We start from the raw sequence: 25,607 nt of genomic DNA, 5'->3' as shown, positions 1-25,607 counted from the left end.
TTGAAAAAAGTCCTACTTATAGAATATTTTTTAAAGATTACACTTTTATTTTCAAACATAATACCTATTTTAAAGTCTTGAATATTAAGTGTAAAACAAGGTAAATTAATGGAAAGAATTACAATTAGTAATGTATATATGTCACTGTATATGAAAACATGAGATTACTTAGCAGTAAAGAGCATATTGAAAGAATACTTAATATTTCAAGCTCTTACTTTGTTGAATTTGGACAAGACTTACCTTACTAAAAATACCTATAAAATTCACTGAGGAAAAAGTTAACCTATTTGACAAAGTCTTATCTTTTTATCGTCTGGAGTAGAAGGAGACGTTTAGGCTGTTGTACTAGTTGAACAGTCATATCAAAAGATATAATCATTGATGGTTTGTTTTCTCCTTGGAGAGAGGCACCCAATATAATAGTGAGCAAAGGATCTCTCCATAGTCCTTCAGTGGCTTGAATGTTGGGGCATTAATAACATGCTTGTTTACAGATGACATATAAAACTCAGAGGGATATAGCAAGTATGTTAAATGACAAAGCCAGTATCAAGATCTCAGCATACCAAAACAGTGAGTCAAGTCAAATAAGATGTCAGGTAATAGGAATAAGTTTTAAATATTGTACTTAGAATTTGTCGATTGGGAAAAGACTAGACTTGATTTCTGTGCAAAAGTTCTGGAGGTTTCAGTAGACTGGAAGTTCATCATGAATCAACAGTGTGGCATCACAGCCAAAAAAGCAGCTTAGCTGCATTAAAAGAGACGTGCTATCCAGAACGAAGAATAAATGGTCCTATTGTTCCTTGCTTGGGTCAGATCACATCTGGAATGCTATATTCAGTTCTGGAGGCCACATTTTAAGAACAAATCCAAACATCATCAGAGAGCGGTGACCAGGATAGTCCAGTGACTCAAAGCCATGTTATGGTAAAATTATTGAAGGGACTACTTACGTTTCACCTAGAGAATTGAAGACATGGATATGGGAGGGTATTGAAAGAACATGAGAACTGTCTTCTAGTGTTTGAAAGACTAGCATGAATGATTGTTCTCCTTGGTGCCAGATAGCAGAAATTAAGAAAACACAAAGAGATAGGTTTTTAATTTGACATAAGGAAAAAAAAATACTGACAATTAAAGCTGTGTAAAATTGGAATAAATTTTCTTAAAAGATTGTGGGTTCCCTCTTACTAAAGTTATCATTTAGAACTAAATGACTTTGTTCATCTTAGAATCATTGACCTCAGAGGCATCTCTTGTTTTATCCAGCCCACTTTTTTTATAATGAAGGCCCAGGAAGTTTGTCACTTGCCCAGGTAGGAAGAAGGTGATGCTTTCTGAAGGCCTTTTCATTTCTAAAACTGAGAAGAAATTATTTTTAATGCTTTTATTTATAGAATTATATGTACATTGTTTTAATACTTCGGAAGGTAAGAGATTCTGTTACACTAAAAACTATTTTCATACTCTGAGGCAACATTCAATAAATGAAAATAATGACAAAAAGAAGAAATCAATAGAGTTCATTTCAAAACAAGAAAAATGATAAGTTTTTTTAAAGCTAAAAATGCCAGCCATCAAGGCTTTTGAAAATAAATTCTCTCTTATTTCAAAAGAACTGGCTAAACTAAGCTGTCCTTTTATTCCTAGGACATTGCTGAAACATTAGTAGGATATTGTGGGCTGACTTATGTTGGCAAGATTCTGATCCTCTATCTTTTGTTGTAAAGATGTGGTTCTTTTTTTCTGATATGCCAGACACAGATTTTTTTCTGAAGTTGGCTATGGCTGAACAAATGCTGATATAATCAAAAAATGCAGTTAATAATGCCAGTCAAGAAAAGATTTAAGAATGGTAGGAGTTTAGTCTTGTTTTCTCTGCCCTGAATCACCCACTCAAGTTTTCATTGAGTATGACTATACTTCACCCCCCAGTCTCAAGTTTTCTTCGTGGCTTCTGGACTGCTAAGATTTTTTTTTAGCCAGATATGCTGGTATTCTACATGGTTATGAATGAAGACTGGCTATATACAGTACTAGAAAGTCCAAAATTTACAAATTTTAGTGTGGATATCAGGCCATTAGTCATGTAGTAACTGGTGTTTGCTCTCCTATGCCTTCTTTCATACTGTTCTACCCTAGCTTAAGGTCTCTGGCTATCAACTCCTTTTTTAGCTTGTGGAGAAAGACAGTCCTTAAGAGAAGAAAATCTGAAGAATGTTCTTAAATTTTAGTTACCTAAATCACCATCATTGCTAGGTTTTGGTCAAAGGAAGTTGGGAAGATTAGGCCTTGAGGAACTCTGTCTAGGCGTTGGGATGGTCATTTGTGGATCACAAAGAAATCTGTAGATTATAGATGTAGAATCACTAATTCTCCTGAATACCTCTACACAAGGACATAGATCTCCAAATGCATAGGAATTGTCTTTTTCCCCTTATTACTCTTGTTACTTCTAAAGGATTCCATTCAAAGAAGCAAGATGTATCCATGGGAAGGAATCCACTGTATTCCTTTCTTGCCATGGTTCAGGTCATGTTTTCCCATAAACCCCTCCCATTAGAGCAGGGGTCCTCAAACTTTTTAAATAGGGGGCCAGTTCACTGTCCCTCAGACTGTGGGAGGGCCAGACTATAGTAAAAACAAAAACTTTGTTATGTGGGCCTTTAAATAAAGAAACTTCATAGTCCTGGGTGAGGGGGATAAACATCCTCAGCTGTCACATCTGGCCCATGGCGTAGTTTGAGGACCCCTGCATTAGAGGATATAAATTAGTGACCTTTGTGCTATATAATCTTTGTTTATCAAATTTCTGTTAACTAGAAGCTTTACCTTTATAGTGAATAACTTGTGTTATAAATTTAACTTGAGGAATAGTCTGACTAATTTTTTAATGTAACTTTCATTATGTCAGCGATTTTTATGTAAACTCTTTTCTCTTCATTTAGTTCTTGGAAGAAATTTCATCTACTGAAAGTAAAGAACCCAGTGGTATGAGTGAGCCAGTGCATTTAAAAGAAGGGTAATTTAATCAAATTCTTACGTGTGTGTGTGTGTGTGTGTGTGTGTGTGTGTGTATGTATGTGCACATGCTTTTTAAAGTAGTTTTATAGGAAAGACTTTAAATATCATGTCAGTGCAAAGTATATGAGATGGTGGAAGTCAAAAGCCTTTGGAGATTTAGCTACCAACTAATTGTATTACTTTAAATAAATTTACATAACTGTCTCAGGTTCTTCATCTGTGTCGTGCATGAATAATACGTTTCCTGCTTACATCATTGTTCTTTAAAAATTTTAAGTTACTGAATAAATATAAGGGATGATGATAATTCTTGACATTTTTAATAAATTCCTCTGCAGTTGCCTTTAATCCCGGAAGCACTCAGCCAGCCCTTTTATGCTTTGTGACATAAGTATAAGTACTAAAACAAAAAAGATATGCCTTAATATTCAAATGCAAAATTCAATTTGTGTAAGATAGGATGAAGACAATTTTTCAAAACTGTTTTTAGATACACAGATGTTTAAAATGTAGGGGGCAGTATTACTGTGTGAATCTATGGGCCTAAATGCATTTCTGCATTGTTTTAACAGTGAAATGTACAAACGAGCTCAGGGAAGAAATCGGATTGGGAAAAAAAATTTCAAGAAACGATGGTTCTGCCTAACAAGTCGAGAACTCACCTACCACAAGCAACCAGGTAGTTGTGCTTACTCTATATTGTGGTGGGTTTTACTTGTTTATGGGTCTCTCATGTGTCTAGTGAAAATAAAGTTCTGCTTGTCTGCTTAGGAGCAAGAGGGGCAGCTGACTAGTGCAGAGGGTAGAGCCCTCCCTAAAATCATAAAGAACTGAGATCTAATTAGGCCTAAAACATTTTATTGGCTGTGTGACATTCCCTCCCTCCCCCCCCCCCATCCCTCCCCCCGGGTCAAGTCACTTACCCTCTTTGCCTCAGTTCCTCATCTCTAAAATGGAGACATACTAGAGAAGAAAATGCCAAACCACTCAAGTGTCTGCCAATAAAACCCCAAAATAGGATGAAAAGATGGACATGGCCGAAAATGACTCAATTATATATAGAAATAAAACAAGATATGGTGCTTTTAAAATAGAGTTTTTAAATTTTATTATTAAAAATATCTCACTTTTTGTATATAAGTCATATACAAATATATGTTTGTGTATGCATATACATACACACATGTACATATACAAAAACTATCAACCTGAATAGACCTTAGGAGGCAATGAAGGAGAAAGGGCCTGGCCTGGTTGTCATCCACAGGGATTGCAAAGTCAGATATGAGTGAATGACTGAGCCACAACAAATATTTACATATACCCACTTGTAAAAGGGTCACTTAAAAAATTTTTTTTAAGCCTCATAACTGTCAACAAAAATAAACATTTGGATATACAAACACAATTTTAAAATGGTATTATCATAAATTTCACTTAAAGTTTGGGTTAGTTTGTTTTTAGTGTATATTAACCTAAATAAGGTAATTTTTTAAATTCCTGTTTTACTTCCATGTACCCTTTACTCTTTTGTATTTGTCCCCTCTGGAATTATTGCTGATGATGATATGTAGATATAGATATTGATAGATATGTGTGTGTAGATATGTATGTATAGATATGTATATGTTTATGTGTATATACATACAATATCAATATTATATGTGTATATGGTTATAATTGATATACAAATTGTTCCAGTTCTTATTTTTTTTGTCTTTTATGAGGTCTCATGTATTTCTACTGTAAAATATCTATGTAAGTGTATACAAACATATTTCTAGTGACTTTTGATTTCATTGGTAAAAATCAAGAGTAGAACTGTGTGTGTGTCTGTGCACGTATGTATGTATGTATATGTTTACATACACACATACACTTTTACCAAATGCACATTTCTTCTAAAGGAACTGTGACTTTGATATTGACATATAATTTTTGGAATTCCTTGTAAATATGGGAGAGCAACTAAAGCTTAAAAAAGGTTAAGTCTGTAATGGGAAAGAATATGTAACAAAAGGTATATATTGTTTTGTCTACCTCCTATTCATGATGTTTCTTGTTTTTGTTTTTCAGAATTATTTCAATTCATTTATGTATCCATTTCATTTTTTTAGGCAAAGATGCAATTTATACCATTCCAATTAGAAACATTCTTGCTGTGGAAAAATTAGAAGAGAGTTCTTTTAATAAGAAAAACGTAAGTTATTTAAAATGTTCTCTTTAGTAATTGAGATTTTCCATGAATGAACATTGTATGAATGTTTTAAAGTATATTGTTACTTCATTGAAATCATGACATATATGATGTTCTCTGTACTAAACATAGTATAACTGAAAGAGTGCTGGTTTGGGAATCAAAGGACCTGGGTTTCAAATCCCGGCTCTGCTACTTCTTACCTTTGTGACAAGACGAGTTATATAGTTTCTCATGGCCTCAATTCTCTCATCTGCAAAGTACTGGGGTTAAGCAGGAGCACTTAACTTGAAGTCTGTGAACTTGTTTTCCTTCAAAATCTTATGTATTTTATTTTATGCATTTAAAAACACTTTGAAAAGCAATCTATGACATCAAAGAAAGATTAAGAATCTTCTCTTGAAGAGATGATTTCTGAGCACACGTTGTTGCCTTCTTGAGAATCTTCACCACCTAATTCATCCATCTTAATTCCCATGAACTAAAATCTTTGCTTTACCATAACCACTCATAAAATGGTCATACTTTAGGCTTTAGCATTACCTCCAAACTACCATCTCCTTGATCTTGAATTCTAGGATTCTGCTTTCTGAACATCTGTATACTGTCCTTTCCAGCAGTCCCATTTTACTTGTCCTAAACCCATTGCCACTCCCAGATGGTCCCTCTGCTCTCATCACTCAGGTACTTCTTTATCTTTGAGGTCCATTCTAGTCTGTTTATCATCTAGAGTCTGGTAGGTTATCTGTTATCTTCACAATATTCTCCTTCTTTACCCATTGAGTTAAGTGCCTAACTCACAAACTTTCTCTCTTCCTCAACTCCTACCCTCACACTAAAAGATTTCAACATATGTATTAATATGCCCTCAAACACCCACTCTCTCAGTTCCTCAACTGCTGGTTTTCCATGTCCTCCTCTACCTTTTCCCAGCTAATTATGGAAATGGTCCCATATGCTTCTTCTTGCCATCACCCACAACTCTGTGTCCATGTTCATAAGCTCTGAAATTCCTTTATCTACTATGCTTTTTTGTCATTCCATTGCCCCCTCTAGCTAACAACCCCTGAGACTGTTGTTTGTCCTCACTGGAGCTCCAGTCTCTCCAATTCTGCATTAACTACTCTCTCCTCCCTCATCTTGACTCCTTGACATTCAGTACTTTTCTTGGAGTTCCTGCAGCCTCTCCCACTTTCCAGCTCCAGGCTTAGACTGTTCCTATCACCCATTGTCCTCACAGCAAATTGGAAAAAAGTCACCAAAGAGATGAGGTCATCACAAATTTATATAATGTAATCTCCACTTGATCCTTCTCTCAGTAGGGCCACAGTTCACTATCCAGTGCACTCACCACAATGCCTTTTCCAAACCTTTTTATTCTTGCCCTGGTTCTCCCTCCTATTCTTTCCCCTTTTTCTCCCCTCCTTCTCAACTCCCATCTTCTACATGTCTTCTGCTCCTGCTGCCTCCTTCATCCCCGTCTTACATGAGGAGGTTACCATTCTCTTTGCTGAAGCAAACCTACATGTACAAGGGGATCATTCCATCCTCTCTCTTTCCAACATATTGACACACACACACACACTCCCTCCCCGATCATCCCTGTAATTTCACTCAATCTTCAGTCTCTTTTCTATTGGGTACTTTCTTGCTAGCTCCCTGGCCAGCTCTCCCCAATTTTCAACCTCCGTCCCCACCCCATTCCCTTTGATCCTCTCATATTCACTAACTGTCACACTTCTCTGATAAGGCCGTCTACAGTTGGTACCTTTACTTGCTTTCTTTTCACTGTTAACCTCTCAGTAGTTTGGTTACCAGCCTTATCATTCAACTGAAACTGCTCTGTTAAAAATTTGCAGTGACCTCTTGATTACCAAACCTAGGGACCTTTTCTCAGCCCTCATTCTTCTTAACTCCTTTGCAGCCTTTTATATTGTTGGTCCTTGACAGCCTCTTCCCTGTAGGCTTTCATTACTGCTTTTTCCTTCTTCTCCTACTTGTTTGATAACTATTCCTCCTTCTTCTTTGTCTCTTCATCTACACATCTACCCCTCTGCCATAGGTATCTCCCAGAGCTCTTTCCTGGGCCTTCATCTCTGCTCCTTCTGTGCTATTTTACAACTTCCATTGATTCAGTTTTCATCTCTTTCATCAGCTCATAATTCCTAAATTTACTTTTCCAGTCCCGATTCTTCCCTCTCTCTAACTCCTATTGAACATCTCAAACTGGATGGCCCATGAACATCTCAGACTCCAGAAAACTAAATTCACCTCCTCACCCTGCCCCCTTTCTCCCAGACTTCCATCTATTGGTGATTAAGAGCACTACCATTTTCCCACTCACCTGGGCTTGCCACCCAAGAATGTTTTGAACACGCCTAATTCAGTCCCTTTCTTTGAAGTGTTTTCCTCTTCTCCTCAGTCTCCCTAACCCACTACTAATCTTTTGCCAAGTCCTGTTAATTCTGTATTCTTAACCCCCTCCATACTTACTCTCTTCTCTGACATAGTTGCCACCCAGCACTCATTATGCTGTCTTGTTCTAGCTGGCTGCTTGATCTCTGCGTTGTCTCTCTCACTCTACTCTGATTTTCTTAAAACATTACTACTACCTTCACTGACCCCAACTCAAAAAATTCCATTTACTTCCGATTACCTCTAGGACCAAATATGAAATGCTGTTTGACTTTTAAAGTCCTCCATACTTGACCTTTCCCTATCTCTCCCTTCCATGTACTCTGATCTGATTACACCAGATCCCTTGCTGCTTCTCTCTGCTTCTTGCCTTTTTTATTGGCTTTCTCTCTCACACCCGGATGAGTTTCCCTTCTCATCTCCTCCAAGCTCCCCTGGCTCCCTTCAAATCCAACTAAAATCTCGCCTTTTGTAAGATGCCTAGGACTAGAGCCCTCTCTTGGGGTCATCTCTGATTTGTTATTTGTGCATCTTATTTGTACAATTATTTATTTTTTCCATTACAGTATGCTCCTTGAAGGTGAAAACTGTTTTTTTTTCCTTGAATCTCCAGTGCTTAGCATAGTGACTGACACATAGTAGGCCTTTAAATGTTTGTTAGTTTGCTAGCTCGACTGAATCAATTGGATTCCTTCAATTCCTCCCTGTTCTCCTTAGCCTTTTCTTCCCTTCATATACTTGAGCCTAGAATTAAAACATTTGAGTTTTACTGTTTTCCAACCTCTGCCCTGGTTCTTACGTCATATTTAGGCTGTGCTGGTACTTAATCAGTTACCCTTACCTCTTCTATTCCTGATCACTGCTGGTGTAAGTCATGGAGCAGAGCCAGCAAGATCCACTGGAAACTCATGGTATCTAAAAGAAATAGGTGGATAGAGTTTGTTAAGCTCAAAAAGTAATTACTGATAGTGAGTACCTTCAAGGCTGTCAATCCCTGCTTGCATTTCCTCTTTCTGTTTTGTTGGATTTGGCCATTTTCCCAATCTAATTAACTTAAATTCCATTTTTGCTTCCTTATATAGTAGATACAGATGTTACTATCCAAAAATTTTTCTAGTGTCATCAGTGAAGAGACTAGAAAACTAGAAAAATACTGAGACACCTGTTCAGTTTCACATCTATATTTGTCCTTCCAGTTTCCTCTATAAATGTTTTCAGGACTATCTGGCTTGATTGGCTCTCATGCCAAATTTTCTGCATAATATTTTTCCTCCTTGCATATTTTGAGAGACCAAATTGCTTATACTTTTCCATCATCCTATTCCTGATAGTATTTTATATGTTATTTTATCTTCCATACTGTTAGCTTTGCCTTTGGTTACCATATCTCTCTTCCTGTCAAGGAAGTATTTGTCAGTTACAGCCATTTCCAGACTTCATTTGCCACCTTCTTATAGCAAATCACCAACTTAGATTAACTTTCTCATAAATATTGACAGTTAATATCCCCCCTCTCCAAATCATTTTCCAAATTTCATAGTCATTAGTATATTTAAATGGTTCAGGTTGGAGCTATCTTTTTACCATTATGCCTTTTTCAAAATTTTAATGTTAGTTTTCTTTTGTTCTAACCAAATGATCTCTAACAGTGTGCTGATAGTTGATTCCAAAGTAATGCTGACAACAATAACGATTCATATCATATCCATTAAATTTTAGCCAGTTTGACTTTCTTGGTGATTTTATGTAATGCTTATATCTTTCATTCTCAGAAAAAGTATTCACTGAAGACTTTTGCCTCTTTCCCTTTCCCAATCTTCTTTTCCATTATCTTTTCCACTATTTTTCTGTGTATCTACTTTCATATTAATGTCATCACATTCCAAAATATGTCAACTTGCTTTGGAGCATATGTAAGTTGTTATAGCCAAAGAATTCATCACCTAGTAACAGTTTCTGATTATGAGTAAGTCTGTACTTAACTAGACTGGTCCTTCACAAAGATAGCCTCTATATATAGACAGTTATACTGGAATTTTGCAGTTGAACTGAATTCAAAAAGTATTTGTTAAACACCACTAGTTGCTGAACAAAAATGAAATAGTCCCTGCTTTTAAGGAGCTTATAGTCTGCTTAAGGAACTGCTGTTTCTAAGGTTACCCATGACCTCCAATTGCCAAACCAATCACATTTTCTCAAACTTTATTTTCCTTGGCCTTTTTGATTGCTCCTTCTTGAAGCTCATCTCTCTCCTGGTTTTCCTCCTTTGTGACCACCCCTCTCTTTCTATTAAAGTATTGATGTGTTTTATTTTTACATTACAAACATTACAGATCACCCCCACTAAGAGGTCTCACAATCGTTAAATAAAACTTATAAGACAATGACATCATCTGAAATTGTAGGCCTTATTTCACATCTCTAGTATATCTCCCCCACCTATTTTTAAAAAATTAAGAGGAGCATATTTTTCCTTGACTTTCCATTCCATTAAAAAAGTTTTTTTGATAACAATACTTCCAATTATGAAACCTGCTATTCAACTCCAAATAGAGAACCAACAGATTAAGGGTACAGATTCACACATATATCCTTTCTCTTTTTGACATGCTTAGTTAATTCAGGAATTTGTTTTGGTAGATTATACATGGTTTATAATAGGTTTTGTTTTTCTTGCCTTTTCAGTGGGTGGGGGAAGTACAAAAGAGAATTTGGAATAGAAAGTAAAATAAAACTGAATTCTTAAAAAATGGCATCACTAACTGTTCTTTGATCCAGAGATTGTTTTGTCTTAGGAATCAGCATCAATCTAGTGCAGAATAGATGAATGGTAGCAGTATGATCCCAAAGCAAGGAGTAGGGTAAATAATTAAATCTATAATTTTGACATAATTATTACTGATTCATTTCATTTAACAATTGGCAAAATGATAAGAACCTTAAACTAATAACTCCAAAAGCACTATTTTCTGGCATGAAAAACCCTTTGGAGAAATTACAGCTCACATTTTTGTAATATTTTATAAAATTATAGGTAGATAAATTTTGTTTTTACTGTTTTCATTGGGTTTCTTGGTAGGTTTGCAAAATGGTATTTTCAGTTAATCAAGGAAATTTACTTCTAAAAACCAGGATTCCAGATTAACAGTTCCCTAAATTTTAGACAATTCTCTGGCATGAAAAACCCTTTGGAGAAATTACAGCTCACATTTTTGTAATATTTTATAAAAATTATAGGTAGATAAATTTTGTTTTTCTGTTTTCATTGGGTTTCTTGGTAGGTTTGCAAAATGGTATTTTCAGTTAATCAAGGAAATTTACTTCTAAAAACCAGGATTCCAAATTAACAGTTCCCTAAATTTTAGACAATTCTTCTAGGGAAATGTTCTTAATCTGGGGTCCATGAGGTTTTTTAAAATGTATATGTTGTAAAATTTATACTTTAGCAAAATTGATTTCCTTTTTAATCTTAAACATTTGATGGGTAAACAGATATTACTATATAGGTGAGCTCACAAACTAACAATAATATATAATGAAAAATAATGCAAAAAGATTTAGGTTTTGTTTTTTAAATAAAGTAATACATATTTTTTAATTATTAGTGTTGATAATTTCTTTTTTTAATTCCTACACAGATGTTCCAAGTGATACATATGGAAAAGCCACATATAGAGAAGCCACTTTATGTCCAGGCAAATAACTGTGTTGAGGCAAGTGAGTGGATAGAAGTACTGTGCAGGGTAAGCCGCTGCAACCAGAGGAGACTGAGTGCTTACCATCCCTCCGCGTACCTGAACGGGAACTGGCTTTGCTGTAAAGCTACTAGTGAGCACGCTGCAGGCTGCACGCCCTGTACTGCGTAAGTTGCTTCACCTTCTGAAACATCATGGTCACATAGAATAGAGACGACAAGTCTCTTCCTCATTTTATAAGAATTAGGAAAATTAAGGCCTAAAAGGACTGGGACAACGTTTAGTGATTGGCCAGGCCCAAAAAACATGTCTCTGTCTGTCCCCAAAGTGAGCCACCTCTCTGCCACTTCTGTGGTATGTTTCTTTGTTAGTCCACCAGAATCTTGGTTAGTTTATTGTGTTGTTCAGACTGTTCCGTCTTTTAAAGTTGTTTGCCTTTTCAGTGTTGTTCAGCTTTTGTCATTTGTTAAAATGTGTGTGTGCGTGTGTATAGGCACTCTATAGACTGTGAGAGTGTCTTCTAGATATAAAACATTCAAAGGGTCCCCAAATCACAGATTGAGAGCTGGAAGGGATTTATAGGCGTTAAGTTCAGGGGTGTCAAACTCAAAGAGAAACAGGGCCACTGAACTATGCGTAAGTGATTACCTGCAGATCGCACATAGACTTCAGAAAACTACACCATCACATTTACTGCGTTCTGTTGTGTTTTTGTTAAATATTTTCTAGTTACACCATAACCTGGGTCAGCAGCACTAGGGAGTGTTGGGAGCCACATTATTGCCGTCTCTTATCTAATAACCCCTGTATACCAGGCCACATCCCTAACAGGGCATCCTGCTTCCACTTGAAGACCTTCAAGGAGGCGGACAATGACCACGTCTCTTGGCGTCTCTCCTATATCTGGGCAGTTCTAATTGTTAGGAAGCATTTCCGCTACCAAGCACACGGTGGCTCCTCGCTGGTGGCTCTGATTGTTTCTGATGCTGCCCTCGGGCCAGACTCACCTAGGGAGATCCATTGTCCACACCTCCTTCCCAACAAGGAGCCTGTGCCTTCTGCACGTGTCACAGAGCTCAGGGTTGCCTGTAGCCATCTCGGTCAGCTAAGTGCAGGCAGGCTCCAGCCCATCATCCCGTCAGAGGCCTGTGGAGCCGGACTCCACTGAGGTCTGGTGAGGGCAGAGGGAAGAAGCCACGACCCCTGCTGCCCGTCTGGGCGATCCCCAGAGTCTGTCTCCCCACCTTCTCTACAAGAGCCATCTGTTTCTGCTGCAGAGAAGTGGGGTGGGGGGAATGGACATTCAAAGGGGGCTTACAGGCAGCCTGAGTGCCACGCACACACAGCAGGGGGCTGCATGGCAGACAGAGGATGCCCATCATGTGTCCAGAGTCTCCAGCCCTCATGGGCCTGCGATCCTGGCCATCCTCCCCCCTTGGTCCGCCCTGTTTCCTTCTCTGTACAAGAAGCCCACACTCAGACTCCCTCCCAGGCTCTTGAGAGGATACAATGAGACCATCACTGTAGAGCGCTCAGCCTGGGGCCCGGCCCACGGTGGACGCATCCGTGCAGACAGACAGCACCCTGTGAGGTCAGGGCTGCTGGTATCCCCATTTCACAGATGGGCAGGACACCTGATCGAGAGCTCTGTAGCCGGCGCCTTCTCTTCATCCCCCAGAATCGCCCGTGGTTCAGGAAGGCGTGGTCACTTGTGGCTGTCAGGCATCCTGTACAAATTTGCCAGCCAGCCTTCAATCCAATGTTCTAGGAATCTAAACCAAGCGCCCATTCCTTCTCTGCAAATCTAGTCTTAGTGTCCCTTTCCTTTGTCCTCCAGCCCACCAAGTATTGGTAGCAACTTGGGGATCCTCCCAGCCCACTCTTTCAGGGCCCTCTGAGGTGGAGTTGATCTGGACAATTGAAGAGCAACTTTCTCAACATGTCCTTATTTCCCTGGGGATCAGCTCCTCTGGGTTTTTTCCCCTTTCATTTCCAGCATAAAAGTTATTCTTTGCAGAGAAAACAGAAACAGTGAGAACTGAATGATTATGCATCCTCTCTGTCTTCCATTATCCTTTTTTTTTTTTTAAATAACTTTTTATTGACAGAACCCATGCCAGGGTAGTTTTTTTTTACAACATTATCCCTTGCACTCACTTCTGTTCCGATTTTTCCCTCCCACCCTCCACCCCCTCCCCTAGATGGCAGGCAGTCTTATACATGTTAAATATGTCACAGTATATCCTAGATACAATATATGTGTGCAGAACTGTTCTCTTATTGCACAGGGAGAATTGGATTCAGAAGGTAAAAATAACTCGGGAAGAAAAACAAAAATGCAAGCAGTTTACATTCATTTCCCAGTGTTCTTTCTTTGGGTGTAGCTGCTTCTGTCCATCATTGATCAATTGAAACTGAATTAGGTCTCTTTGTCAAAGAAATCCACTTCCATCAGAATACATCCTCATACAGTATTGTTGTTGAAGTGTATAATGATCTCCTGGTTCTGCTCATTTCACTTAGCATCAGTTCCTGTAAGTCTCTCCAAGCCTCTCTGTATTCATCCTGCTGGTCATTTCTTACAGAACAATAATATTCCGTAACATTCATATACCACAATTTACCCAACCATTCTCCAATTGATGGGCATCCATTCATTTTCCATTTTCTAGCTACTACAAACAGCTGCCACAGACATTTTGGCACATACAGGTCCCTTTCCCTTCTTTAGTATCTCCTTGGGGTTTAAGCCCAGTAGTAGCACTGGTGGGTTAAAGGGTATGCACAGTTTGATAACTTTTGGGGCATAATTCCAGATTGCTCTCCAGAATGGTTGGATTCGTTCACAACTCCACCAACAATGTATCAGTGTCCTAGTTTTCCCACATCCCCTCCAACAATCATCATTATTTTTTCCTGTCCATCTTAGCCAATCTGACAGGTGTGTAGTGGTATCTCAGAGTTGTCTTAATTTGCATTTCTCTGATTAATAATGATTTGGAACTCTCTTTCATATGAGTGGTAATAATTTCAATTTCATCATCTGAAAATTGTCTGTTCATATCCTTTGACCATTTATCAGTTGGAGAATGGCTTGGTTTCTTATAAATTAGAGTCAATTCTCTATATATTTTGGAAATGAGGCCTTTATCAGAACCTTTAACTGTAAAGATGTTTCCCCAGTTTGTTGCTTCCCTTCTAATCTTGTTTGCATTAGTTTTGTTTGTACAGAAGCTTTTTAATTTGATGTAATCAAAATTTTCTATTTTGTGATCAATAATGGTCTCTAGTTCATCTTTGGCCACAAATTTCTTCCTCCTCCACAAGTCTGAGAGATAAACTATCCTATGTTCCTCCAATTTATTTATAACCTCGTTCTTTATGTCTAAATCATGGACCCATTTTGATCTTATCTTGGTATACGGTGTTAAGTGTGGGTCCATGCCTTGTCTTCTATTATCCTTGCCCCATCCAACCCAGCTGAAAGGTTTATTACTTCTTCCGTTCTCATTTTTTTTGCTAGTAAGAGATACTTGGGAGCATTGAGGGGCTAAATGCCTTGCCCAGAGTCACACAGCAGACTGGGGTCCGAGGCAGGACTGAACCTGAGTCTTCTCTGTTTCAGGGCTTGCATTCTGGCCACAGCTGTATGCCATCATCCTAGGCTTCCCTTGAGCCTCCACGCCTTCTGAACTGTACCATTCTGGGCCCTCTTTGTAGAACAAAGGCGGGCTAGCTCCTTTGTCCACATTTCTTTTTAATAGCTGATCTGATTAGATCTGTTCCCTTTGCATCCTCATGAGTCTTTTTAGACAAATCTCATTGGAATTGTATGATTAATGGCAAGCAAATTAGCAAATGCTTTTAGAAGAGAAAGTTACCTTATTAGCATATTAATTCTATTTTTCTGTTTTATAAATAGAGGTGTTCCTGCCGACATCCAGATAGATATTGATGAAGACAGAGAAACAGAAAGAATTTATTCCCTTTTTACCCTTTGCATGCCTAAATTGCAGAAGATGGAAGGTAAGTTTAAAATTTATCTATATTTATGTGACGTGAGATAGCATTTCTGAAATGACCAGAGGAAAACATCAGTATTAGTCCCTGTCTTTTTCCCATTCCTCCTTCCAGTATCTGAAAATCATACTTACTCCTTTTGGTGGAGAAAAAATGTGAAAGGGCCAGTGTAAGCCAGCAAGCTATAGAATTTTCTTTAAAGCTATGTGTTTTGTTAGGCTAATGAATATTGATCCTCATACTATTGTGTGTATGAACACTGAGTCTTTATAAAGGAAGAGACTAGCCAGGTAGCTAAGAAATATGTTGTGTCCAAATAGAACAGAAGCAGATTTGCGAGTCAGTGAATGACCAGATGAACAAGAATGCGTGAGATGGGGCTGTTTTGGTTTGTTTGAAGAAGATGCTGTAGTAACAACTAACTCATAGAGAGCGAGATGGGATTATCCCAGTATTTGTGACACCAGTCAGACCTTTATCTTTAGCCTAGGGTTGTGAAGTGAAAGAAGGAATAGGAGAATTTAATAAAAGAACCCAGGAGAGCAACTAAAATGACCACAAAAAAATATGAAAATTTGTTTTAAAAAGTGAGCAGCACTTCTTATCTTCACACATGCAGTGTGCCCCTAAAGGGGTCATTCCCCCTTTCCTTTCCATCCCCATAAAACTCAGACTAGAAAGTGGAGGTTATGATTCATGCTCCTTTAAATATTGATCCAAATACTTAAAGCACACTGCAACATTGACTAGCAGTACACTTTTTTTAATGTATCATAAAGAGAAATTAAAATCTCATCTTTTTGTCCTAGAGTTACGTTTTAGCTAGATAGTAACTATAATGTTTTATCCTGGGCTATAGGCTATATATTGTTGTTGAGGGAGAAAAGCCATGAGGCGAAAGACCCAGAAAGTGTCAGTTCGGAGATTCTAGTTCACTTGTGACCTGCTCTGTGACCATCCAGGCAGGGACTCTAGGATAATCTGCAGCCTCCTTGCCCAGCCCATTTTATAGAGAACAACACTGAGGCAGCCAAGGTGGTGGGACACCGTGATACCCCCTGGCTGCAGCAGCAACAAAACTGGTTCTTCAGCCTCATTGTAAACAAGCTCAGCACTTAAGGGAGGGGGAGGAAATAGAGGGAGCATGAGGAGGGGGAGAGAGACAGAGATACAGAAACAGAGAAGGAGGAAGAGAAAGAGAGGGAGAAGGGGGAGAAATGGAGGGAGGGAGTGTGGGGAGGGGAGAGACAGAGAGAAGGAAAGCTGGGGGATAGAGAGACAGATACAGAAACAGAAAGAGAGAGATAGAAAGAGGGAGAAATATGCATTGGTTGATGAATGATTGAATGAAGGGGGAGAAATAGAGGGAGAGAGGGAGCATGGGGAGAGGAGGAGAGAGAGGAAAAGGGAGGGAGGGAGAGAGAGAGAGAGACAGAAGGAGAGGGGGCTAGAAAGAGAGGGAGACAGAGCAGGGAGGGGGGAGACAGAAAATCAGAGACAGAGTGAGAGATGGAGAGAGAAAGAGAAGTCATATTGTTAAAAAATAAGCCTAATTTCCTAATCCAATGTTTTTTCCCATTGTTAGAGGCTTGTGGGAGTATAGCAGTTTACCAAGGACCACGGACAGAGCCAGATGATTATTCCTATCTTACAATTGAGGACTCTGTAACAACTTTTAAAACACTTCAGCAAATAAAAGTCGTCCTTGAAAAGCTAAATGAACCTCATGAAAAGTACAGAAAGAAGAGATCAACTAATGCCAAATACGGTAGTGAGTGAGTATTTGTTGCAGATCCTATACGTGTGTGTGTATGTGCACTTATGTGTAAGCCTCAGGACAGTAAAGTTAGCCTCGAGCTTGCTCCTCTCCTTGGAGAGACGGTCCCACACGGGCTCCTTGGGGAGAGAGCTGCCAGCCGCTCTCTGGGTCTGCCCAGACCCACCCGTGATTAGCAGGAGAGCCCAGACTAAAAGATCCATGAACCCAGAAAGCCTTGGTAGAGGGTAGGGTTTGAACAACAGCGAGGCCTGTAGAACTGAAACTGAGGAGGAGTCTGTCCCAAGATGTGTTCTGCCATGTTTATGCTATTTAATGGGCACCCACACATACCCTTCCCCCACCCCTGTTTGGCTGGGTCTCAGACTCCAGGTCCTCCACACTCCGCCATGTCGACACTGAGTCACGGACCACCTTGTCAGCTCATGGCAGCAGGGAGGTGTATGTTGGTGTGGGGAGCTCCGAGGGGGGAAACTCCTTTCGTCCGTGTCTTTTGGCCACTGTTCTGCCCCTTCAAATCTTAAGCGTGTCTGAGGTGATTGTCACACTGAGTCTGCGGCTGGCCCGCTCTCAGGCGCAGTGCCTTGTCTTACTAGGCAGTGGGAATAAAAAGACAGGAACCAAAGCATCCCCGCCCTCAGAGAGCTTGTATTCTGTGGAAGAGATCAGACGTCTCCCCAGATAAGTGAATACAGAATGCATACGGAGGGGTAGAGAGAGCTGATGATTAGAAAACTTGAATTCTCGACACGATTGTCTTTTTTCACAGACTCATTTTTCAGTACAGTGAGCTGTCTGATGGTCTAGTTCAGTTTGTTGTTACACTGTAATGGTTCATGTGAGCTTGTCAGATTAGCTAATTAATGGGCAAGGTGATGCACAGGATATGTGTAAATGATTGGTGCCATAGAGGTACAAATAGAGACCCATGTTTTCCCCAGATCAGTCTGTAAAATGTATGTATGTTGATGATCGCAGCAGCAGAGGCTGCTACCTCACAGCTCTGTTACTTTATCCCATTTCCCTGTTCTATGAAATAAGGGTTTCAGCTGTGGGATCTCCAAATTTCCAGGTTCTATGATAGTGAAGATAATGAAGAAAGTAAAAAATGAACAAAGCATTTTTATTTCAAGAAAACAGAGTTTAACTTTTATTGTACATAATAATTCACTGTACTTCCGTGCTGTTTTCTTTCAAAAAGATAGCATTTTAGGGTTGCAGTTTATAAAACTATAAAGTACAAAAACAATTACCATCCTTTTTCTTGTTTTTTAAGAAAAAATTTAATTACTTTTCATCTTTTTTTCCAGGGAAAATCCAATTGTTGGAAAAGTGTCCTAATGGAATTAGAATATGACCAACTGATTCAGAAGAAACTGGAATTACTGTTTTCATTGGAATTTTTTTTATTCATAATGTATACTGTTCAGAGTATTAAGAATGGACATTGGCTTCAATGTTACCTGTGTTCACATTGTATTTAATATGTAATAGATGGAACTGTTTGGGAAGCCATATTGAGGCTTATTCCTTGTGATGTATTGCCAGAAATTTTTCAAATCAAGGTTCTTTTCATATCAGCTGTGTTTGCAGCCATGTTTTTGCAACCTTTTAATTGGAAAGACAGTTTCTAAGGAAATAAGTTACGATGAAGGCTAAAATCTCCCATTACAGACAGTTTCTCATAATCTGTCTGTAATCTAAGAACCTGTGTTCACCACCAGTGCCTGCTATATGCTGCCAACAGTTTATTGCAATAGAAAATTACAACACATGGCACCAACCTATCCAGAGCTCTTCATTTTGTACAATCAGAGCTCCCTATTAAAAATAATAATTTTCTTTGATAATCCATTGATCATAAAAGGTCACGAAGGTGACTGAAGCAGATATTTGGAAAACTGCCGGGTTGGTAGGTAAACCAGTGCTTGCTTTTAAAATTTACATATGATTCAAGTAGGAGAAATCAGGGAATTTGTGCATCTTGTTTACATTTGGAATGAGTAATGGCAGGTTAAATAAGATGAGACCACTATGTGTTTTAAAAAGAAAAAAAATCAGGTACTCATTTTTCTTTAATAGAAAATTCAGGGTATTATCACTTCTGAAGATGAAAAGAAAGGATACGGTGAAAGATGGCGGTTAGAATAATCACTTGATTTCACTTACTTCCTGAAGAATGAAGGGTCACCATAAATAGACCCAACTCATCTCACATTAAAGAATTTTACTCCAAAACAGTCACTCAGAGCACTTTACAAATCTGGCCTGTTCCAGATTGTACAATAGATACCATGTAGTGTCTAATAATCTAATGATCAGTTGAATGATCAGTGGGGGGTTTTTTGTTTTTGTTTTTGTCTTTTTGATTCTAAAAAACAATTCTTAAGTGAACATGTTTGTATTGCATTTGTGTTTAGTATTTGCTAGACTAAGTAGAACTTGGGCTCGCAAGTTTTACTTGTCAAAAATTTGAATTTTGTTTTCTTGAAATAATTTACCCTAAAAATGATAATTGTATAGAAGCAGTAAAAGCCAATTGCCTCTTTGCAGATGGTAGAAGGCATATATGTTGCTTCATCAGTATTAAAAACCATGGTACTCTTGTTTTTTAAATGCAGAAACACTCCCTATGGTACTTCGTTCTTGGAGTATTTATGTTTTTCTGTTTCAAACTGTGACTTATCAGTATAAGTCTGGATTATGTTATGTTGATGGTATTGATGTTTTTAAGCATAAGCTACAGTTCATAATATATTTTGGCATGTGAACTTAACATAGTACCTTTTTATTCAATCTTTGAACTCCCCCTGCCTAAAAGAACCATGAGGAACCTACCTGCACCAGTCAAGGTAACTCAAGCCAATACCCCAAGAGTATTTTTTTTTTACTCTGTGATTCCTCAGTGGCAAGAGAAATTCTCTTGTGTTCTTGCAGGCCCAGGGTGTCATTGTCCTTAAAGGACACAGATAGCATTTGTCACAAGAGCAAAGCTGTGGTCTGTAATGAAAAAACAGTACCGTCATCCTGTCATTCAGACCACCAATTTGGAGTGCCCTGGTCTTGACTCAGTCTAAGAATTGGAAACACAAATAAGTAAATGAGTTTTCTTCATAAGATTGACTTTGTTAAGGAATTTAGTAAGGGGCTGACATAGCAGAAGCATTCTCTGTGACTTCACCCTCCTCAACATTGCTCAGTGATATTCTTTAGCTTTGTCCATCTGTTCACTTCCTAGACCTGGTCCTTCTGATTCCCAAGTCTCTTCCCTGACTAGAATTGGTCTCTCGATACTCTGAGTCATCCTGGAATCCTGAAAAAAAAACAAGAAAAAAGGGATGGGTGATGGAAAGGATATATCCTTATGTGCTAGTTTTTTCTGGTTCTTCCTATAACCACTTGCCCCATGACTATCCCATTGATTTCAATGAGCCAAAAATAATGTAAATCTTAATTTTAGACTTAAAGCTCTTTTAAAAATTTAAGTAGCCTTTAAATCAGGTGACAATGCCAAAGCAAAGATTTTTGACTCCAGGGTATATACTTCATTAATCAAATGGAAATATTTTCACTGTGATAATGATGAAAGTTAAAAATTAGGCTTCATTGTTTGTTGCAACTGATTTTTTTTCTATTTTTTTAAGCAGGTTTCAGTTATTTATCGGCAAAGATTTATTCATGTCACCTAAAGTTCATTTTTTAGAAACTCTTCAATAGAGACTTTTTAACAAACGCACTTTTATTTTGCTCTGATGGTACATCCTATAAAGGCTGAAAACCACCTGGCCTAAATTTCAGATGTCATTACAGGATGTTAAAATTGTGCAAGTCATTCTAGAGTCAAATGATTGTTCCATACTGATGCCAATGTTAAGTTACTTGCATTTTTATTAACCTAACAATTAATATTTGCTTCTGATCCGATTGGAAATGTAAGTTATCAAAACAGTAGTTTTCATTTGTGTAAGTGTTGTATTGTTAAAAATTGTATTTTTATTTAAATTTTATTTTCTTATCAAGAGTATTAAAAAAAAGTTTAAAACTTTTGTAACTGTTGCTGAAAAATTACTCAAATAAATTCCAGGAAGACTATTTATTCTGCATGAAAATTGATTTCTTTGCTGATTCCAAGGTACTTCAAAATTGTTTAAATGGATTATAAAGTACAGAAAGAACAAGGGTAATGAGATGATCGAAAGCTAAAATAGAAAAAAGAGGACAATTTAAAGTACTGTTTTCAAAATTGCTGTTGGGCCTTTCTGGCAGATTTCCATTTCTTTCCTCCAAGAGACAGAGTTTGTCACTTGATGTGCCTGGCTCTTCTAGTATTTCAATCCCTCAATACCCATTGAAGGCATTCAGATTCAGGACCGGAAAGGAATTTGGTTCTCCCTCTTTTAGAATGCTAACAGCATATCAGCATGCAGTTTATTCCAGTTGTTCAAATAAAAAACTTTTTTAGGTCTCTCTGCAATCTTGTGTTTGTACTTTGAAATAACACTCAGGTGTGATGTGATCTTTTCATCAGAAATGCTTGAAACGTCTCTTTTCCACTAAGGCCCCCTTTTTTTTTTCTCACATAAAATTATTCTTAATCTCTCAGAATAAATTGTTCACAGCTATAAACCTCTTGCTTTTGCCTTTTGGACTTTTGTATTAACAAAAGCTTTCTACTCCTTTATGGTGGTAGCTGCTAAATCTTGTGTGATTCTGACTGTTAATTCTTTATTATTTAAATTGCTGATTTCTGTTTGTCTATTCTAGTGTTCTGGAAATCCGTAATTGGGTAAAGTTTATCCCTTTGAAGTTATTTTTTCTCTCTCCATTTCTTTCCTTGAACTTTTTAAAATTTAAAAAAACTTTTAAAATTTTTTAAAAATTCAGTTTTAAAAACTGCTCCATTTCTTCTAAGTAATCATGTAATCCTTGTGAAAAATCAATTTTTTTCCTTCCAGTTTCAGAGCTCTGTAAGGACATGTGGGGCATCTTAGGGCAGTCAGAATCATTGATATGACAAATTATATTAGTTCATCTCTAATCATGATGGGAGCTTGCCAGTCTGTTTGCCTGAGCTGACACTAACTTTACTGGCCCCTTTTGTCTTTGGGAATTCCATCTGCCACTTCTGTGCAGTTCTGATGTAGAAGTCACGTATTAAAATTTTCTCAATATATTCTCTAATCATTATTGGGTCAGGTAAACATTGCAGGGTTGGGTTTTGGTGGCTATATGGGAGCTGTCTGTGCCCTTTTTAGATAGTACAAGGAGATCCCAATGATCTCCCTAAGGATCTCCACAGGAACTTCACAATGCACTTTACTACACTGCTCCTGAGTTAGCCTGCTCTCCAGAGACCATCTGTTGAATCTGAAACCAAATGGGATTATGAAGACCCAGTTAAAACCCAGAGCCGATAGAAACCAAACAAGGATGAGAACTGTAACTCATCTAGCCTGAGGTACCTAAGTTCCTTAAGGATCAAGATCTACCTGAAGAGGATTTCCTCTTCATTCCTTCATCTATCTCTGAAAACAGTCATTTATTTTGTAGGGGCTTGGATTTTCACACCAATGATTTCTATATGAAACCTTGCCTGATGTTTTTGCCCAGAATTTCCCCTGTACCCATTCCTCTTTATTAATTTGTTTGAAGCCATTTCCCACCATCTGTTCTTTTATCCAATGGAATTGTTGTCCAGTAACATTAATCTCCTGCTGTATAATTTTCCTCAAAATTTCAGCATAACTGAAGATTCAACTTGAAAAAATCAATCCAATCTTACTATCTCCAGTTTTGATACTGCGCTGTCCATTACTTCCAGCTAATGTTTGAGCCCTTCTTCAAATGGATTAGGAAGTCAATACATTCTATTAGAAGGGTCTAGGTCCTTGTGCTATGTCAAAATTATTAGGATAGGATGCTACAGGAAACCTAGCTTTGCTACTTGTCAGCTATGTGATCTTAGAACTTGTCATTCCCTAAGTCGATTTCCTCATCAATAAAATGGGCATAATGATACTTTTATTGCCAATTCATAGGTTTGTTGTGGGGAAAGCACTTTATAAACTACAAATGAAATATTTTTTTAAAGCAAATTCATACTTGGCAGTAACACTGCTGTTTGGTAATAAAAATTCCCCCCTCCTCACTTAACCCCCTCCAAAAAAAAAGTATTATTTTCTCTTCAGAGTATTTCTAATTAACTTCTCTCTGACAAAAAAGCCAACCTGGGAATGCAGTGAGATGAAGAAGCAAATGCTAAGACCTCGATCTTTCCTAACCTTCCTGTCTGTCATTAACGCCATCTGTATAAAAGAGATTTTCGTATTTAAACAAAATACTTTTCCCCCTGAACATCTGCAAAGTGATGTTTGATGGATTGTGTCTGGGCTGCTGAGATGCGCTGGACCTATTAGATCCTACCTCATAGGTGGGGCGACACCAGAATGGCTTACAGACTATCGAGAGGTCTCCTCTGCCACAGCATACAGGTGTGAGCAAGAGATTGGGAACGTTTGTGACTTGGGTAAATAATGCTTTCAGGATGAAGGGTCTCTGGGAATGGGGACAGGAATCAGATCGCCATGTTAGGCAGAGAGCAGGGATGACATTCCTTGAAGGAACTTTGGATGTGGCTCCTGAAACGTGGGGTGAAGAAACCAATTGATGATCAACCTCTAGGGATGCTAGGAAAACTGCCCAGACAAATACAAGGATAGAAAGGGCCCTTCCTTCACTCCATCCAAACTTAAGTCGTTTTCTAAATGGGCCCCTGCCCCATTTGGGTCATTCAGGGGAGGCTACACAGGAGGGAAGGGCTGTTTGTAAGCTCTTGGAAATCGGCATCTGTCTGGGCCCTTTCTGTAAGTTTTGTAGAGAGAGTCAAATGGAAAGCCTTTGAGATGTCACTTCTCATCTAGGGTGGTGTACAATGTTCCCTCTATGGTGATGGTAATGGAGGAATCTGGAACACTCATTATACCAGCTCCCCATTATAGTAACCCATGTAGCCCATGCAAGAGGCAGACCAAAGTTGGCAGTTTACAAACTGGGAGCTGAACAAATCATCATACCTGTCATTATAGTCCTCCTGACCTTGTAATTAGTGAGTAATGTGGGACCACTGACCTCAACTTCTCCTTCTCCCCCCCCCCCCACTATTCCAAAGGCTGAGACTAGTTAGTAGCAATTTGCTTCCACTTGGGAATGAGTCTGGTATATTTTCATTATCTCTCCCCCAGGAAACTAGACTACCCTCTACCAGCTCCCTCAGTCAAGTTCAGGGATATGATGGATGGATAAAATCCAGAGGATTTCAGGGATAGTCTGGAATAAGAGATCAATCCTTCCCTATGATCTAAGAAAAAATTCCAGAGGATACTGAACTCAACTCACTGAAAGGGCCCAGACAGATGCTGCTTCCCAAGAGCCCTCCCCTCCTTGACGTCTCCTTTTGGAGAACAAAGGACAAACAACAAGGGCTCCTTACAATTCTAAATCCTAGGATCTTTAAGTGACCAGCGTCTTCATCTGACCCTTTCCCAAAATAAATTATCTTCCTTTCGTCTCGTACTTTCTAAACAAGTCACACAATTCTGCATCATTCAGATTCATTGCACTCTTTCTGACCCTATGAGATTATATCCTCATGGACCTTGCTTTCATCCTTTGCAGGCATGAATTAAAATAGAACAAGAATTTGGTTATCCTTGGAAATGACCAAATGTTAAAAATTAAACATTCTGATGGATAGTCAGGTAGGAGGAAGGTAGAGAAGTGGAAGATGATCAGAGAGGGAAAGTAGAATATAATTACAGCAATTATTAGTACTAAGACCTTAGAGACTATGGTGGCTAATGGGATTCAAGTAATTTGCCAACAGCCTGCCTAAGATGCTTTTTATTTTAAATTGACCAGGAAGGCAGATAGGGTTGATAGGACCACATCGTAATTTGTCAGAGAAAAATATTTGGGGTCCGGCATGTGCTCTTCACAGTAGGCAGAAAGGATCGGGAACAGAACTGAGATTCAACAGTTTGTGGGCTCCATCCCTATCATCACTGACTTTGCTCTGTTACCTTTGGCAGGCTACTTGGCGGCCCTCACCCACCGCTCAGTGGGATGTACTTGGCGTAGCACTGAGACCATGTGGCCAGTGAGCATAGGACTGCTCTATTTTTAGGCTTCGTTTTTGGGGAAGCTTTGATGGCGATGACAAAAAAAATGACATTAATATTTGTGGCAGGGAAGTAAATAGCCCGGGCCTAAAACTGCTTTTAAAATTAAGAGCCACGTGTTGCTTCCAGAAGACTTCAATTAAAACATGTTTCTTCCTTTCTGCTAAGCAATACTGGGCTTTCAGAATGGAAAGTTACCCAGGTGGTCCTTTGCAAGTGCTTACATATGCTGGTTTTGCTGGATTTTCTTTTCGCAGGAAGGGATTATGGCAGGGAGGGTTGTTTACTGAAAGACT

At 38.5% G+C, this 25,607-nt stretch overlaps 1 protein-coding gene across 2 annotated transcripts in view; it reads left to right on the top strand.

The window, feature by feature from the left end:
- RASA2 (RAS p21 protein activator 2) overlaps positions 1 to 21,226 on the top strand; it is a 110,768-nt gene extending 89,542 nt beyond the window's left edge. The window contains exons 17-23 of one of the 2 annotated variants that reach the window (XM_031957861.1): positions 2,955 to 3,028; positions 3,603 to 3,712; positions 5,148 to 5,230; positions 11,281 to 11,504; positions 15,260 to 15,363; positions 16,943 to 17,132; positions 18,445 to 21,226. In XM_031957861.1, the coding sequence (XP_031813721.1) occupies positions 2,955 to 3,028; positions 3,603 to 3,712; positions 5,148 to 5,230; positions 11,281 to 11,504; positions 15,260 to 15,363; positions 16,943 to 17,132; positions 18,445 to 18,475 (816 nt within the window). In that variant the 3' untranslated portion in view covers positions 18,476 to 21,226. The remainder of the gene's footprint in view (positions 1 to 2,954; positions 3,029 to 3,602; positions 3,713 to 5,147; positions 5,231 to 11,280; positions 11,505 to 15,259; positions 15,364 to 16,942; positions 17,133 to 18,444) is intronic. The other variant, XM_031957863.1, reaches the window with a different exon arrangement.
- Positions 21,227 to 25,607: the final 4,381 nt, after the last annotated feature.

This window comes from Sarcophilus harrisii, chromosome 3, assembly GCF_902635505.1.
Source record: "Sarcophilus harrisii chromosome 3, mSarHar1.11, whole genome shotgun sequence".
Classification (NCBI taxonomy): Eukaryota; Metazoa; Chordata; class Mammalia; order Dasyuromorphia; family Dasyuridae; genus Sarcophilus; species Sarcophilus harrisii.
The sequence above is the reverse complement of the archived record's forward strand: the minus strand, read 5'-3'. Positions and strand labels throughout refer to the sequence as shown.